Genomic DNA, 14,749 nt, shown 5'->3' on the forward strand with positions numbered 1-14,749 from the left:
ACAGTGCTCACTGTGAAGAGCTGTCCTGCCCGAGTGCCCTAGGGACAGCATTGATGACAACCATATTTCACAGGTGAGGGCTGGGGATTCACTTATCAGGTAGGTCATGAATATTTGTGACTGTATGAGCCAGGTGCTACTCCAGGTCCCAGGGGTGACAATGGACAAGCAGAGGAGAACCTGCTTTCCTGGAGCATAAACTAAGGAAAGTACAGGCCACATTCCTAGTGGTGAGTCTTTGAGGACATGAGCATTGTGCTGTGTGATTCTGTAGAGGGCAGCCAGGAGAAGCCTCTGGAGCCGAACTGGAACCTGAGTGGGACCACCTGGAGGGAGCAGCAAGTGCAGGGGCCCTGCGGGGGACTGAGCTTGTTGGAAGAGCACAAACAAGCAGGTTTGGTGAGGGAAGTGGTATTAGGAGATGAGGTTAGAGAGGTTGGCAGGGGCTGGGCCTGTGGGACCTTGTGGCCTATGGTTAGGAGACAGGAAGTGGGTGGTCAGGGTCAGGAGTTGGGTGGCATTAGCCTGGGACTGGTACTCTGGGCCTTGCTCTCCCCTCTGCATCTGGCCTGGGGGCTGCCTCAGCGTTAGTTCCTGCAGGACTGGTGGGGCCTTGCTAAACTCCCTTCATGAGACCCAGAGAGGGAGGTGCCTGGAAGTGTGTGTTTCTTTCAGTTGACCTGGTGCCTGGGTTGTTTACTTCCTGCTTCATTTCTGAGTTCCCCATTCTGCTCATCTTCTGGCCTGCAGGCCCTAACTCTTCCCAGGAGGGGCTGGACCTGCAGGTGGATAGAGGGTGGGCTGTCACTTCCACTGCCACCCCCTCCCCCTTGGCACAGCTCTCACTTTTTCTGATTCCTGTGGTTTTCTGGCCTGAACCTCCCTGTCCGGGGCTCCACATCCTCTGCTCAGCTCCTGTGCCTCCCAGAGCGCCAGGCACATTCTGTGTGTCCGAGGGCCTTATGTGACGTGAAGATTGGGAAAGCTTTACCCTTTCAAAATTCAGTGTCAGTCCTTTAGAGTTCCTCAAAATAAACGTTTATTTCTGGTTCCAATATGTTGTTTATATTTTTTCTTTGAAAAATTGCAGTAAAATATACATACCATAAAATGTACCTTCTTAAGCATTTTTGAGTGACGGTTCAGTGGCATTAAGTACATTCATACGTTGTGTAGCCATCACTGTCATCCATCTCCAGGACCCTTCATTAGTGCCAGTTGAAACTCGATACTCATAACCACCAACTCCTCATCCCCTTCCTTCCAGCCCCTGCAACCACCATTCTACTTTCCTTAACACCTTTTAATATTTGTCTGTCTTCAGAGGGAGCAGGACGATGGCTCAGAACTTTTGCAGGCAGCAGTGCCTCCCCACCCAGCTCCGCCTTCCCAGAATCTAGTAACATTGTTTTGACTCATCTTTGTTTTTATGGTTACTGCAGATGTATGGCAAATGATAGCAGCTTTCTATCTACAGAATTGATATAGGTGTCCTTTAAAGTACTGTTTCTATAAAGAAGAATCAATTCAAAGGAAAAAATAAGGAGAAGATATAAGGGTTACCTGGATGTGACCGGATCCAGGAGGGCAGCATACAGCAAGAGCCCAAAGGTGGGGAAAGGCTGGCAGAGGGCAGCTGCCCGGTGGCCAGAGGCACATGTGCAGAGGCAGGGGCTTGGAATATTGTAGGAGGGGTGTGGCAGAGGGAACAAAAACAGCAGAACCAGTTTTTTTCCTGCTAATCCCTTTACATGTTATTCTCCATTTAACCTAAAAACAAAATTTAACCCTTTGTAGGAATGACTTCCACTGCACAAATGGGGAGCCAGAGACCAGGAGCCTCACAGACAGTGGCAGAGCCACTTTCAAAACCAGGTCACTTGCTCTAGAGCCAGCTCAGACCTGGGAGGCAAGAGGAAATGAGCCAGCACTTCTCAGCTAACAGTTGGTCTAGTTCCTTCAAGACGGTTTTAGAACAGTTAGTGCCACTTGAAAAGCAGTGTCAAGGATACATGTGGGGTGTGGGGTGTTTGAGGAAGAGGTTAAGGCCATTTTCTCCCCAGGTTTGGAAGCCGGCCCCTCCCTGTGGACAGGGATGGGAGGCCTTTGTCCTTATTTTGAACTATCTATGTGCCTTCAGCACAAGGGAGTGGGACAGGGTCCAGACCAGGGGTCTACAGCCAGGCTGGACTGAGGCATTTTTCTAGGAGTATGAATATGGGCAGATTACTTATCATGCAGAGGTTTCCTTGTGTACCAAATGGGGTTTCAATAGAATTAAAATGAAATATTTGTGATGTGTTTCATTCTGTGACTGACACATAAAAAGCACATAATAAATGAAAGGTTTTTTCTTTAAAAAAATATAGTACCAGTAGTTTGAATGAAATAAGGCAACGGACCTTAACAGAATTCAGTCAGGGGAATTTCATTTGTCTAGATTCTTCTGACCGTATGTAACAGGAAACTCAAACCACAGTAGCTTAAATAAAACAATGGCATGTTGTTCTGGAGGCAGGAAGGATTTGTTTTGGGCATCTGTGTTGCAGGAGCTTTTCAGCAGTACTTGGTCTCTCAGTCCTCAGGTCTTTACTTCAGCTAGGTGCTCTCCTGGGGTAGAAGAAATCAGTTCCAGCCCTGCAGCCCCCAGAGTCAAGTTTAGTGGGGCACATGCTTGGGTCTGAACCTGGCAAACCAGGGGAACACACAGCTGATTCACCAGGCCCCAGGCACCTGCTTCCTAGTGTCCAGAGGAGTATGAGTACTCTGGGGCTCATGGTCTGAGAGTGGAGAAGAAATGACTCCCCCCACCCCAAAAAAAAAAATCTGGACACTGTTACTGAAAGAGGTGGGTGGAGACTGGGTTACCCAAACCAAGCACAAGTCCCCTACAGAAATGACACCCATGTGTGTGCATTGGCCTCATTCACCTGCTCATTGAGCTGTTTAGATGTTTGTGTGTGTGTGAGAGGGCAGATATACCCTGGGCAGGGTGCTTGAAGGGAGCTGCTGTCTGGGAGGAGGTCATGGGGGGATGTGAGTGAGAACGACGAGAGGAAAGAAGGCGACATGGCTGTGTGGCCGGCACTGAGCCTCAGCCTCCCAGCTGTAAGGTGGGTGTCCTGGGCCACCTCCTGTGTAGGACTTTGGGGATGGTTCTGAAAACACTTGGAAAGGCCTTTTTTTTCCATTTAGGACATTTGGTGCCTTTTTTTCCATTTAGGACATTTGGTAAAATTAAGTTTATAATTACAAACCTTCCCATAAAGAGAACTCTTAATTTCAGATGGCCTTACCTGTAAATTATTTGAACATTTATGAAGAAATAGTACAAGTCCTTCATAAACTCTTTTAGGAAGGAGAGAAGGAACGATCATTTCCTAGATCATTTTTTGTAAGGCCAACATTACACTGATTGCAAACCAGACAAAAACATTACCAGTAAAAGAAATGCATAGACCAAAAGCACAAAATTCCTTAACAAAATACTAGCAAATCAATTCCAGGAAAATAGAAAAAAGGATAATGTATCATGACCAACTGGGGTAAATCCCAGGAATGCAGGTTTGGTTTAACATTAACAAAGGAATCAATATAATTCATCATATCAACAGAACGAAGAGGAAAAGCCACAAAATCCCCATACGTGCAGAGTAGTCAACACCATTCATGAGAAAAATTTACAGCAAAGTAGGAATAGAAGAGAATCAATTCACAATCTGATAAAGGGCATCTACAAAAACATGTGCCAAAATCATATGCTAGTGCAGTAGGGCAAGAAGTGAACAAGCCACAGGCCCTGTCCTTGTCTGCAGTGTCTGAGGGAAGTTGGACAGGGAAAAGCATTATTGCCAAGTCATTGTGTTGGGGCCTTTGAACTCGCTGATCCATTTCCCCCAGACACTCTTCTTCCGGATGTCCAAGAGCCCACGCCTGCTGCTCCTTTACAGACATGTGGGTCTCTGCTCCCATGTCACCCTCTCCATGAGGCTTGCGCTCACCATTCCACTGAAAATTACGGCCTTTCCCTATCCTGCTTTAATTCTTTCCATAGCCCTATTTTCTAAGACCCCCATATTCACTCATTTTGGTTATTCTTGTTCTCTTCCAACTGAAATGTAAGCTCTGTGAAGGTGAGGATTAATGTATAATTAGTACTTTGTTGTATTCCCAGCTTAGAACAGTGCCTGGGACATTGCACATAACCCAATAAATATGGATTCAATGAATGAATAAATGAATTAGGGGCCCCAAGGAGACCAGTGGTGTGGAAACTGAGAGGAGGGTAGGTGAGGAGGATCAGAGATGGGTCCATGGAAGAGTTGCCATTTGCCATTAGCCATGAGAGTTGGGCAACATGAGAGCGGGTGAGAAGGGCATGTGAAATGGAGGGAACAGTATAAGCAAAGGAATGGAGCGTGGAGGTGTGAAAGCTGAGAGGGAGGGAGAGACTTCTCAGCAGAGATTAGACTTGAAGTTGGAAGTTCAGGCTCTTTCCAAGAATGTGACCTTGAACCAGGGACCCTCTCTTAGGCTTGAATTTTTGCTGTGGCTCTAAGGATGGTAGGGTGCGGGCATTGAAAAGGCTGCTCTTGGGGCCCTGACAACAGGGATCAGGGTCAGGCTTCATTAAGAGAAGAGGATGGACAGGGTCAGGCATAAATGATCACAATATGGAAGGCCCCGCATTTTCTTCATTTCTTTAAAGAGCAGAGTTCTTGTGCTCAGAATCATGCCAAATACTGAAGGGCCACAAGCCCCTTATTTGGGAGCCTCCTCCTGTTTTCTGAACTTGAGAGCTTACTGTGTGCAAGGCCCTGTGATAAGAGCTTTGTTATTGTACTAAACCACTCTATCCCTTTGCACCAGCTACTGTTTTTATTCCCATTGTATAGAAGAGTAAATGGAGGTCTAAAGAGGTTAAGTCATTTGCTCAAGATCACACAGCTAGTGAGTGGCAGCACCCTGCTGTCTCAGAAGTTCACCTTCCAGCAGATATCAGTAGGCAGAGAGCTGAGCAAGGCCATGTCCCATCACAGAGTGCTGCTCACCACTTAGCCACAGGTCTTCAACTGACTGGATGACGCCCACCACATTAGGGAGGGCAACCTGCTTTATTCATTCCACTGGTTACATGTTGATCTCATCCAGACACCAGGGGCCCAGAGAAAGACCTTCACACTTCCATGTAGGACTTGAGGAGTGTTGTTGAGTGGGGGATAGTGGGATAGACATGCCCACCAGCAGCTGAGATGCATGGATGAGCCAAATATGTGCGAGCTGGAGCAGCACACACCCTTGGCGGATAATTTAAACTGGAGTCTGCTCTCAGTAGAAAAGCCTTATGAGCCAGGACCTGCTTCTTTTTTTATTTTTATTTTTTTAAAATATTTTATTGATTTTTTACAGAGAGGAAGGGAGAGAGAGAGTTAGAAACATCGATGAGAGAGAAACATCGATCAGCTGCCTCCTGTTCTTATCAGCAGTGATTTATTTGTTGGGACTCTGTCTGAGATTAACTCACTGCTGTCAGGGAATGAGAAAAGAGGTGTCCCTAGTTTGTTCTTGAGATTAAGACTTGGAGAGGGAGTCTATATGCTAGACTGGGAGTCCAGATCTCTAGCTCCCAGCTGCTGTTAAACAAGACAAACCATGCTGTTTCTCAGGGTAAAAGCAGGAAATGATAAATTGTCTTTATGTTTTCCTAATAGACTTTACTTTTCAGAACTGTTTCGGGTTCATAAAAATATTGAGCCAAATTATGGATTTTCTGTATAGCACCCCTCCCCTCAGTATCCGCCATTATCAATATCCCACACTAGAGTGGTGCATTTATTACAAATGTTGAACCTACACTGCCACATTATTGTCCATAGTCCATAGTTTATATTGTAGTTTGTACTTAGTGTCGTGCATTCTATAGGTTTGGACAAATGTGTATTGCCTTGTATTATTATAGTTTCATTTCCCTAAAAAATCCTCTATGTTCTGTCTGTTCATCCTTCTCTCCCCAGTCTTTTACACAATTTTAAAATTTGGATTAATTTTAGATTTACAGGAAAGTTACAAAGATAATACCAAGTTCCTGTAAACCCTTTACCTAGCTTCCCCTAATGTTAACATCTTCCATAACCAGGAACACTTGTTAAAATCAAGAAACTGACATTGGTATATGACAGTTCACTAAACTCTAGGCTGTTTGATATAACCATTTCCTCCACTAAAGTTCTTTTTCTGTTCCTAGATCCAGTCCAGCATCAGCATTGCATTTATTCGCCCATTTCCTTTGTCTCCTCTCATCTGTGTGAGCTTTCTAATTTGGTCTTGTTTCCACAGTAAGTGTGGTATGTGCATACATGCATGTTTGTGCACACATGTTGGGAAGGTTTAATGTCCTTTGAAAATGCTCTTAAGAGTTCCAAAGCTATGGCCAGTTAAATGGGGTGTGTTTCCAGCATGCGTGTGAGCATTTTGCAACAGCTACCTTCTCTCACCTCTTGTATATTCTTGTCCATTTTGTTGTCTGCCCTCAGTCTCTGAAACTGTCTTTTCTCAGAAGTCTCTCAGTGATGCATTTTCTCAGGGGCTTAGACTTCTTTCCTTAACTGTGGGTGAGGTTTATTGCAGAGTACTTTCAGGCACCTTGCCAGCCGCTCGCGTGCCTGTGATGTCTGTGCAATCAAAACACCCTTAGGTGTGTTTGCAGTCACTACTGTGCCGACTTGGCTCTGGGAGAGCCACTTGGCATCAAACTGGAGAGGAGGGAGAGGTCTGTTTGGGTGTGTTTAACATCACTGCTTTTATTTTTATTTTTATTTTTTTAATATATTTTATTGATTTTTTACAGAGAGGAAGGGAGAGAGATAGAGAGTTAGAAACATCGATGAGAGAGAAACATCGATCAGCTGCCTCCTGCACATCCCCCACTGGGGAAGCGCCCGCAACCCAGGTACATGCTCCTGACCGGAATCGAACCCGGGACCCTTCAGTTCCTCAGGCCGATGCTCTATCCACTGAGCCAAACCGGTCCGGCAACATCACTGCTTTTAAACAACAGGCAGTTTTTACAAGTTTCCTTCTGAATATTCTAGGACGTTTATGTATCAGTGAGTTGAAGCCGAGGCCAGGAAGGAAGTAGAGACACAATGTGCCTGCTCTGCTGGGTGCTGTGCTGAGTGTAGCCCTAGGAAGGAGCATCGAATTCTCTACACAGTAGGTTCCCCTTTCCTGGTTCCTCAGTCACACTAGCAGCTCACTGAGGGCAGCACCTTATTCTCTGATCTATAAATGTACATCAGATTGGAATGCTTAGCAGCAGTTCTCAATCTGTGGGTCGCGACCCCTTTGGTGGTCGAACCACCCTTTCACAGGGGTGGCCTAAGACCATCCTGCATATCAAATATTTACATTACAATTCATAACAGTAGCAACATTACAGTTATGAAGTAGCAACGAAAATAATTTTATGGTTAGGTATGTAACCATAAACCAACATGAGGAACTGTATTTAAAGGGCCAGAAGGTTGAGAACCACTGGCTTACTGGCTTAAGATCCCCAGTGCTTGTCATTGCCCTTTGAATAAACGGAAGCTCCTTACTGTGGCCCCTCAGTGCCTCCTGGCCTCATCACCTCCTGTCTTCTTGACTTCAGCTCTTCTGGTGTCTTTGACCTAACCCCCTGCCATCAACTTGACTAAGACCCTGGCATCTCCTTGAATTCAAAACCCTCTATCTCCTTGACTTTAATCCCTGACCTCAGCCCCTGCCATTCTCCTTGAGCTTAGCACCTCTTATCTTCTGGAGCCCTTTAATTCTTTGAGCACACCTAGCTGCTTTCAACCCCAGGGCCTTGGCTGACCGGTCCCCAGCCTGATGCACCTGTGTTTGCGTGGTGTCACTGAATGGCCACTTCAGAGCAGCTTCCCTGAGCTCTGTCTACAGACAGCTGTAAGGGTAACGCTCATCCTGTGATCTTTGTGGTGTGTCCACTCTGCTTGCACCCCTCCCTCCCATCTCACCGCAACTGGGAACTGTTGTATCACATGTTGTAGGTGAGAAAACATGGCACTGATCCTGGATACCTCCCAGAGTCATGCTGTCCCTTCATCCTTTTATTCTGGAGGCCTGTCTCTCCATGAGAAACCACCTCACAGATTTGGTTGATCATTTGTTTGTGTGTTGATCTGCCTTTCTTAACCACGTCGACATGATGTTGGCTCCATCACATGGGGGCTTGAAGTCATTGTGGTCATCTTCAGCTTTGGTAGAATTTATTTGGGGATGGAAGCTAATGTTGGAGCCTGCTGTGTGCCAGGCCTGGCATAGAGTCATGAGAGGTACACCGTGTCTTTTCTTCACCAGAGACCATAGGCAGTTTTCCTCCTGGTGTAGAATTATTTTCAAGCCCATAGAATAATCTCATAAGGTGCCTATCTAGTGAACATTGAGGTGGCTTCCAAGTCTTTGGTCTCCTGCTGGGTTATTTTAGCAGGGGTGTGTGTGCAGAGGTTCCACATCCGCAAATTGTCCCCCTCCTATCAGAGGGGTCTTGGCTGGGCCCTGTTTCTCCTCTGGATTTGAAGTTTGTGGAGACTACCACCTTTATTCTGTGTTTGAATCTGTGACAGAGCCTCAGATGGGGAGCCGTCTTTGGCTTCTGCTCCCAGCTGTGCCTTGTGGGATGGCTTCAGAGAGCAAATTCTTGTCTTCTTACCACAGGTCATCGACCCGGCCAGAGGTGGCCAGCATCGAGCCACTGGGCCCAGACGAGCAACAGTGCTCCCAGAAGGCGGTGGTGCAAGCCCGTCTGTCCCAGCCTGCCCGCCTGACCAGCATCATCTTTGCAGAGGACATCAGTAAGGGCTTTGAGTGTCCTGTGTGGTCCCTGGGGGAAACCATGTAGCAAACATCCCACTGAGAGCCCAGCCATAAATGCCACTAGAATCCATGGCAGTGCTCTCTATTTCTCCTGTTGGGTCAGAGGACACCCAGGCAGGATAGGGACACTGAGCAAGCAACATCATTACCCTGGTCCCTCCTGCCAGCACTTTGTACAGTTTTCCCTGTCATGGAGGCTGGCTTTCATTTCTAAATTAGTATTTATTACGCAAATAACTCATAATGAGTATTGAATCAAAATGAAGAAAGTTGTTGTAATCCTTTCACTTCCCCTATTTAATTTACCATATTATGGTTGTAAAATGCTTAAAAATAATATAATTTTCTGTCTTGCTTTTCTTCCACCTAACATGATATGAACAGTTTTTCATCTCATTATAGAATTAATAGCTGAGTTATATTCTTAACAGGAAGTTGTCCTGTAATTATTCCTTACATTGGACATGTATGTTGTTTTTAGATGTTTATTTCAGTGTTACATAGAAAAGTAAAAATTCTTATTCAGAGAATTATTATGGGTTCTGTTAGCCATTTCCAGCTAATGATAGATTCCCAGTTTTACTGGGTCTCGCAGCATGTGAATATTTTTAAGGTTTTTGATATGGGGCTGTATTGATTTCTAACGAAGTACATTAATAGTGCACATGAAGTTTCATATGGTGCCTGGAGAATGGTCAGAGTGATTTTGAGTCACATGCTGTTATTTTTGCACTAGGGAGTTCTCCAGCTAATACCATTTATGTGTCTTATTTGTGGAGCAAGTAAAACATCTGTGCTCATGGGAACACAGTCCTTTTCTTCTGCTGTAGAGCTGATAGTCTTATGTAAAAACACCAGTGTACATCAACAAACACCACCAGGCAGAATTCCTAATCTCACTGTAGGGACAGGCATCAGAACAGTACTATCTTTTTGGATGCTCACTCATCGTACTATATGTCATCTGACATAATGACTATGCCCTGAAAGTACAGTGTTTCCTTAGAGGAGTGTTCTGCACACAGCTTTAAATGCTGGTGCTCATGTTGGAAAGGCACACAGTGGGCAGTGAGCATGCCTCTAAAGTGCTTACTCTTTGAAAGTCCATGCTGACTTTCAGAAGAGCGTGTGCTGGTCAGCTGCTTGCCTTCTGAGGCTTAATTTGGTTCTTCCAGCCCTGTTTTGTGGTGCTTGTTTTGTTGGCTGCTCTAATCTTTGCCAAAGTGTAAAACCACCTGACCTGCAAAGCCCTGGAGGTGGGTGGCAGTCATGCCCTGGCACTCCATCTGAACCCCAGGGTCCTGTCCCTTTAGCCACAGGCCAGGTCCTGCGCTGTGATGCTATCGTTGACCTCATCCATGGCATTCAGATTGTCTCCACGACCCGCGAACTCTACCTGGAGGACTCGCCCCTGGAGCTGAAGATCCAGGCTCTGGACTCTGAAGGTGAGGACATCCTCCTGGCAGTCTCTGTTTCTCTCTTCCCTGTGTCCAGTCCTACCATTCCACACAGAAGGCTGCTCCAGCCAGGAAAGTGAGGTTGGTGATGGGGATGGGAGGAGGCTTGAAGAGCTCTGGACTACCTGGGAGGTAAACCCCAGGCCCTTGGTGTCAGGGATGCCATGGCCACTCTTGTTTACTGGTCTCTGTAGTAGGGCTGGTGAGGTGAGAGCTTTTGTAGCCTCTGGAGCCTGACTTCAGGCATGTGCATAGGGATTGTGTTTGGTAAAGGCACCTCTTTGAAAAGTGACATCTGAGTGATGAGAAGCTGGGATAGGCTCCTGTGTTACTAGGTTGTAAACAGTGGGAGGCATTCTCCTTGCTTGGCTTTGAGTGCTGGTATGACTTCCTGGTCCAGATGGCAGATTGTGTGTGTGTTTACTTCTGTGTGTGTGTGTGTGTGTGTGTGTGTGTGAGAGAGAGAGAGAGAGAGGGAGCGAGGGAAGGAGAGAGAGAGAGAGAGAGAGAGAGAGAGAAACAGATAGACTCTGGCACACATGTATACTGCTGTCCTCATGTAGTATCTTTCTTCATTTTATCAGAATCGAATACTGAATTGTTCTTAGATCTATTCTGGCAGTCGTCAGACTATCTTCACTGTAGCCTGACCTTGTGGTAAAGGAACAAAGGGAAATTTTGTAGGTTAGATTATTTTTCTTTTCCTTTTAAATTAAATTTAATTAATTTATTTATAAAATTATTTGTCAATTACAGTTGACATACTTTAATTTTCTCAATTACAGTTGATAGGCCGTGTTGTCAATACATCAGAATGGCCAAGGCCGCTCTGAGCATGAGACCAATTAGGGTGCCCAAGGCCAAGATACCATGAATAGCTGCAAGGCCACAGTGATCTCACAGTACGGTACGCTGTGCCTTTCTGTAACCCAAATGATTGATGTCGCTGTTGGCAACTAGCCTTCTTTGTCTCTGGAGTAATATACAGGTTACTGACCAGGAGTCTGCTAGAGAGAGAGAGAGAGCAGCTGGGAGAGGAGTGTGTGGAGAAGCAGAGGCGGTAGGCACAGACAATGTAGCTTGTATGTGTGCTGGAGAGGCTAGAGGGCTCAGATGGAGTTGAGAGCTGATACTGGTACGATGGAAGGCTAAGAGCTCACAGAGAGCTCAGACATAGCCACCATGTTAATCATCCAGTGTGCTGGGACAATGAAGCTTAGAAGTAGTTACTATGTGAGGCTACAGAGACCAGCCAGTGTGCTGAGTAGGAGAGACAGGAGAAGCTGCTGAGCCAGAGAGCTGAGATACCACTATGATGCAAAGCAGTAAGTTTAGAGGCAGCATTCGGCTGCTCAGATAGTAACTGTGGGTACAGAGACTGATGCTACTTTATGGGAAAGATATGTACTTACCAGCTGGTGTCCAGCTGCCTGCCTGTATGGACTTTGCCGTGAAGAATTGTCGTGTCTAATGGCTGTATGGCCACTGGTTTCTGCAATAAAGACGCGTTCTTATATACCCACAACCTCTCATGGCTTCTCCATCTGCCCCACGAATTGACCTGTGTAACTAGTGAGCAGAGGATAAAGGAGGAACTTGGACTAAGTTCCCAACAGTTAGTACAGTGGGCAGGGTTCGAGGAAGAATTAGCCCTGTTCTTGGCTTAGTTGAATGGGAAGAATTTAGAAGAATATATGGACTCAAGCCACTCAGAGCATCAGATCTAAAAAAGGAAGGGATTTATAAGTACACAGTTACAAAATAGTCATGGGGATGTAAAGTAGAGCATAGGGAATACAGTCAATAATATTCTAATAACTGTGTATGGTGCCTGGAGGGTACTTGAAATATCAGGGGGATCACTTTGTCAAGTGTATGATTGACTAACCACTATGCTGTACACCTGAAACTAATACAGAATAATATTGAATGTAAACTGTAATCGAAAAATGAAATTTGACTTCTGATCAAGATGACAGTGTAGGTAAATGGGATATTTGCCTCCTCTCAAAATTACATGTAAACTACAGAATAGTCATCACCACCTGAAATCAAGCTGAATGGAAGTGCTACCACTAGGGGATTAGAGAAGAAGCCCCATCGAAGCTGGTCGGGGCAGAGATGTGGAATGGGCTGGTCCCACACCCACATGTGGTGGACAAAAGTCCAGAGGGATAGCTCAGCTGCAGAGGTCCCCACTGAAGAGTGAGGGGTCCAGCCCCATACCAGCCACCGCACCCCCCTCTCCAGGTTCCAGTGCAGGAAGAGAAGTCTCTACCACTTATGACTGTAAAAACCAGCAAGGACTGAAGCTGAGGAAGGCGGAGGCTGCTGGAATCCCAGGAGGTTCCTTGCAAGCATGTCAAACTCGTGGCGGGCCATAAGTTTGACATGCTTGTCAGGTTCTGCACAGCCCTGGCTAGTGTGGCTCAGTTGGTTGGAGTATTGTCCTGTTACACTGAAAGGTTGCAGGTTCTATTCCCAGGCAGGGCATGTACCTAGGTTGCAGTTTGAGCCCCAGTCAGTGGGTATACAGGAAGGTAACTGATGGATGTTTCTGTCTTGCATTGATGTTTCTCTCTGTCCTCTCCTTCTCCTCTCTCTAAGATCAATAAACATGCCCTGGTATGAAAATGAAAATAAATAAATAAAATAAAGGGCCTGCACATGGACTTAGTCAGATTCACTATCTCTGAGCTCCAGCACTCAGGCAGCAACTTAAGGCACCAGAGGCAAATGGGGAGGAAGTGAATTGTCCAGCATTAGGATGAGAACTGGGATAGGCAACTTTCTCCAGACAGAAGTGCTGGCAGAGGACATTGTTCCTTTGATGAGCCTTCCCCCCACAGAGCCAACAGGCCAGAGCCACTCTTTGCTCCATCCTAGTGATTTCCCCACCACACCCAGCTTTCAGGCCCACCCAAGCTGTTTCCAGTGGCCTTTCCATACTACTGGCCTGTTTTGGCTCATGCTTCAGATTTTTCTAAAATTTCTCAAGCAAGTAGCATCTGCCCGCAGTGAGCCTGTACCCCCTCTCTAAGTGGCCCCAAGCCCGGCACTAGCAGCAGCTTGCCTTGCTTCACAGCTTGGCTCTCCTGGGCACCTCCAAGTGCAGCACAAGTAGCAGCCATCTGTAGTTCACTTTGTAGCTCATGCTGGGTGGCCCCGGGCAGAACACTGGTAATGCCTGATCTTGGCCTGCACCTCCCAGGAGACCCCAGAGCCAGTGCACCCAGTGGACAGATTCAGATCAAATCAAAGCACTGCCACCCAACCACCTTGATAAGCAACACACTTAAGGGGTGGACTCAGCAGGTACCAGAACCCTGCTGAAGTAAGTCCTGCTCTGTGGGATGGGCCCCTGCATAGCTGATCCTCCAGGGTGGTTGGAGGTTGGTGGTCACAGCCAGTCCTTGCAGCTGATTGGCCTGAGGGAGTAAATCCCTCCCATTGACATGCCAACAGCAGTTGAGGCTCAACTACAAGAGGAGGGTGTACAAAGCCCACACCAGCATGTACCTTTGAGTTCCCAGATTTTGGTGGTCAGGGAGGCTGTGCCATGGGACCCTACAGAACACCTGCTACATTAGGACACTCTACAAGCCTGGGAGATGTAGCAGCTCTACCTAATACATAGAAACAAGCACAGGGAGGCTGCCAAAATTAGGAGACAAAGAAATGTGGCCCAAATGAAAGAACAGAGCAAAACTCCAGAAAAAGAACTAAACCAAATGGAGACAAGCAATCTGCTAGATGTAGAGTTGAAAACACCAGTTATAAGGAGGCTCAGTGAACTTAGTGAGAACTTCAACAGCATAGAAAAAAGGACATGGAAATCATAAAAAGAACGTTAGAATGAAGGATACATTCACTGAAATGAATAATTACAGAGAGTCAACAGTAGAGTAGATGAAGCCAAGAATCAAATCAGAGATTTGGAATATAAAGAAGCAAAAAACACCCAGTCAGAACAGCAAAAAGAAAAATGAATAAAAAAAATGAGGACAGTGTAAGGAGCCTCTCAGACAACTTTAAGCACACCAGCATTTGCATAGTGGGGGTACTGGAAGAAGAGAGAGAGAGCAAGAAATTGAAAACCTATTTGAAAAAATAATGACAGAAAAATTCCCTAACTTGGTGAAGGAAAGAGACACAATGCCCTGGAAGCAGAGAGGGTCCTAAACAGGATGAACTTAAAGAGGCCCACACCAGGACACATCATAATCTACACTAAGAAAAGACAAAGATGCTAATTGACCATACCTCTGCTATGCCCAAGCCTTGCCCACCAGCCAATCAGAGCGACTGTATGCAAATTAACCCAACCAAGATGGCAGCTGGCAGCCACGGAGCTGGAGCAAGCAGGAGGCTTGGTTGCCCCGGCGATGGAGGAAGCCAAGCTTCCCACCTGCCCT

At 46.2% G+C, this 14,749-nt stretch overlaps 1 protein-coding gene across 1 annotated transcript in view; it reads left to right on the top strand.

Annotated features, from left to right (window-relative positions):
- Window positions 1–246: 246 nt before the first annotated feature.
- Window positions 247–14,749, top strand: part of NUP210 (nucleoporin 210kDa) — a 115,390-nt gene continuing 100,887 nt past the window's right edge. The window contains exons 1-4 of the mRNA XM_015566043.1: window positions 247–399; window positions 7,139–7,212; window positions 8,719–8,855; window positions 10,191–10,322. Of these exons, the coding sequence (XP_015421529.1) occupies window positions 247–399; window positions 7,139–7,212; window positions 8,719–8,855; window positions 10,191–10,322 (496 nt within the window). The remainder of the gene's footprint in view (window positions 400–7,138; window positions 7,213–8,718; window positions 8,856–10,190; window positions 10,323–14,749) is intronic.

This window comes from Myotis davidii, unplaced genomic scaffold (genome assembly GCF_000327345.1).
Source record: "Myotis davidii unplaced genomic scaffold, ASM32734v1 scaffold282, whole genome shotgun sequence".
Taxonomy (NCBI): Eukaryota; Metazoa; Chordata; class Mammalia; order Chiroptera; family Vespertilionidae; genus Myotis; species Myotis davidii.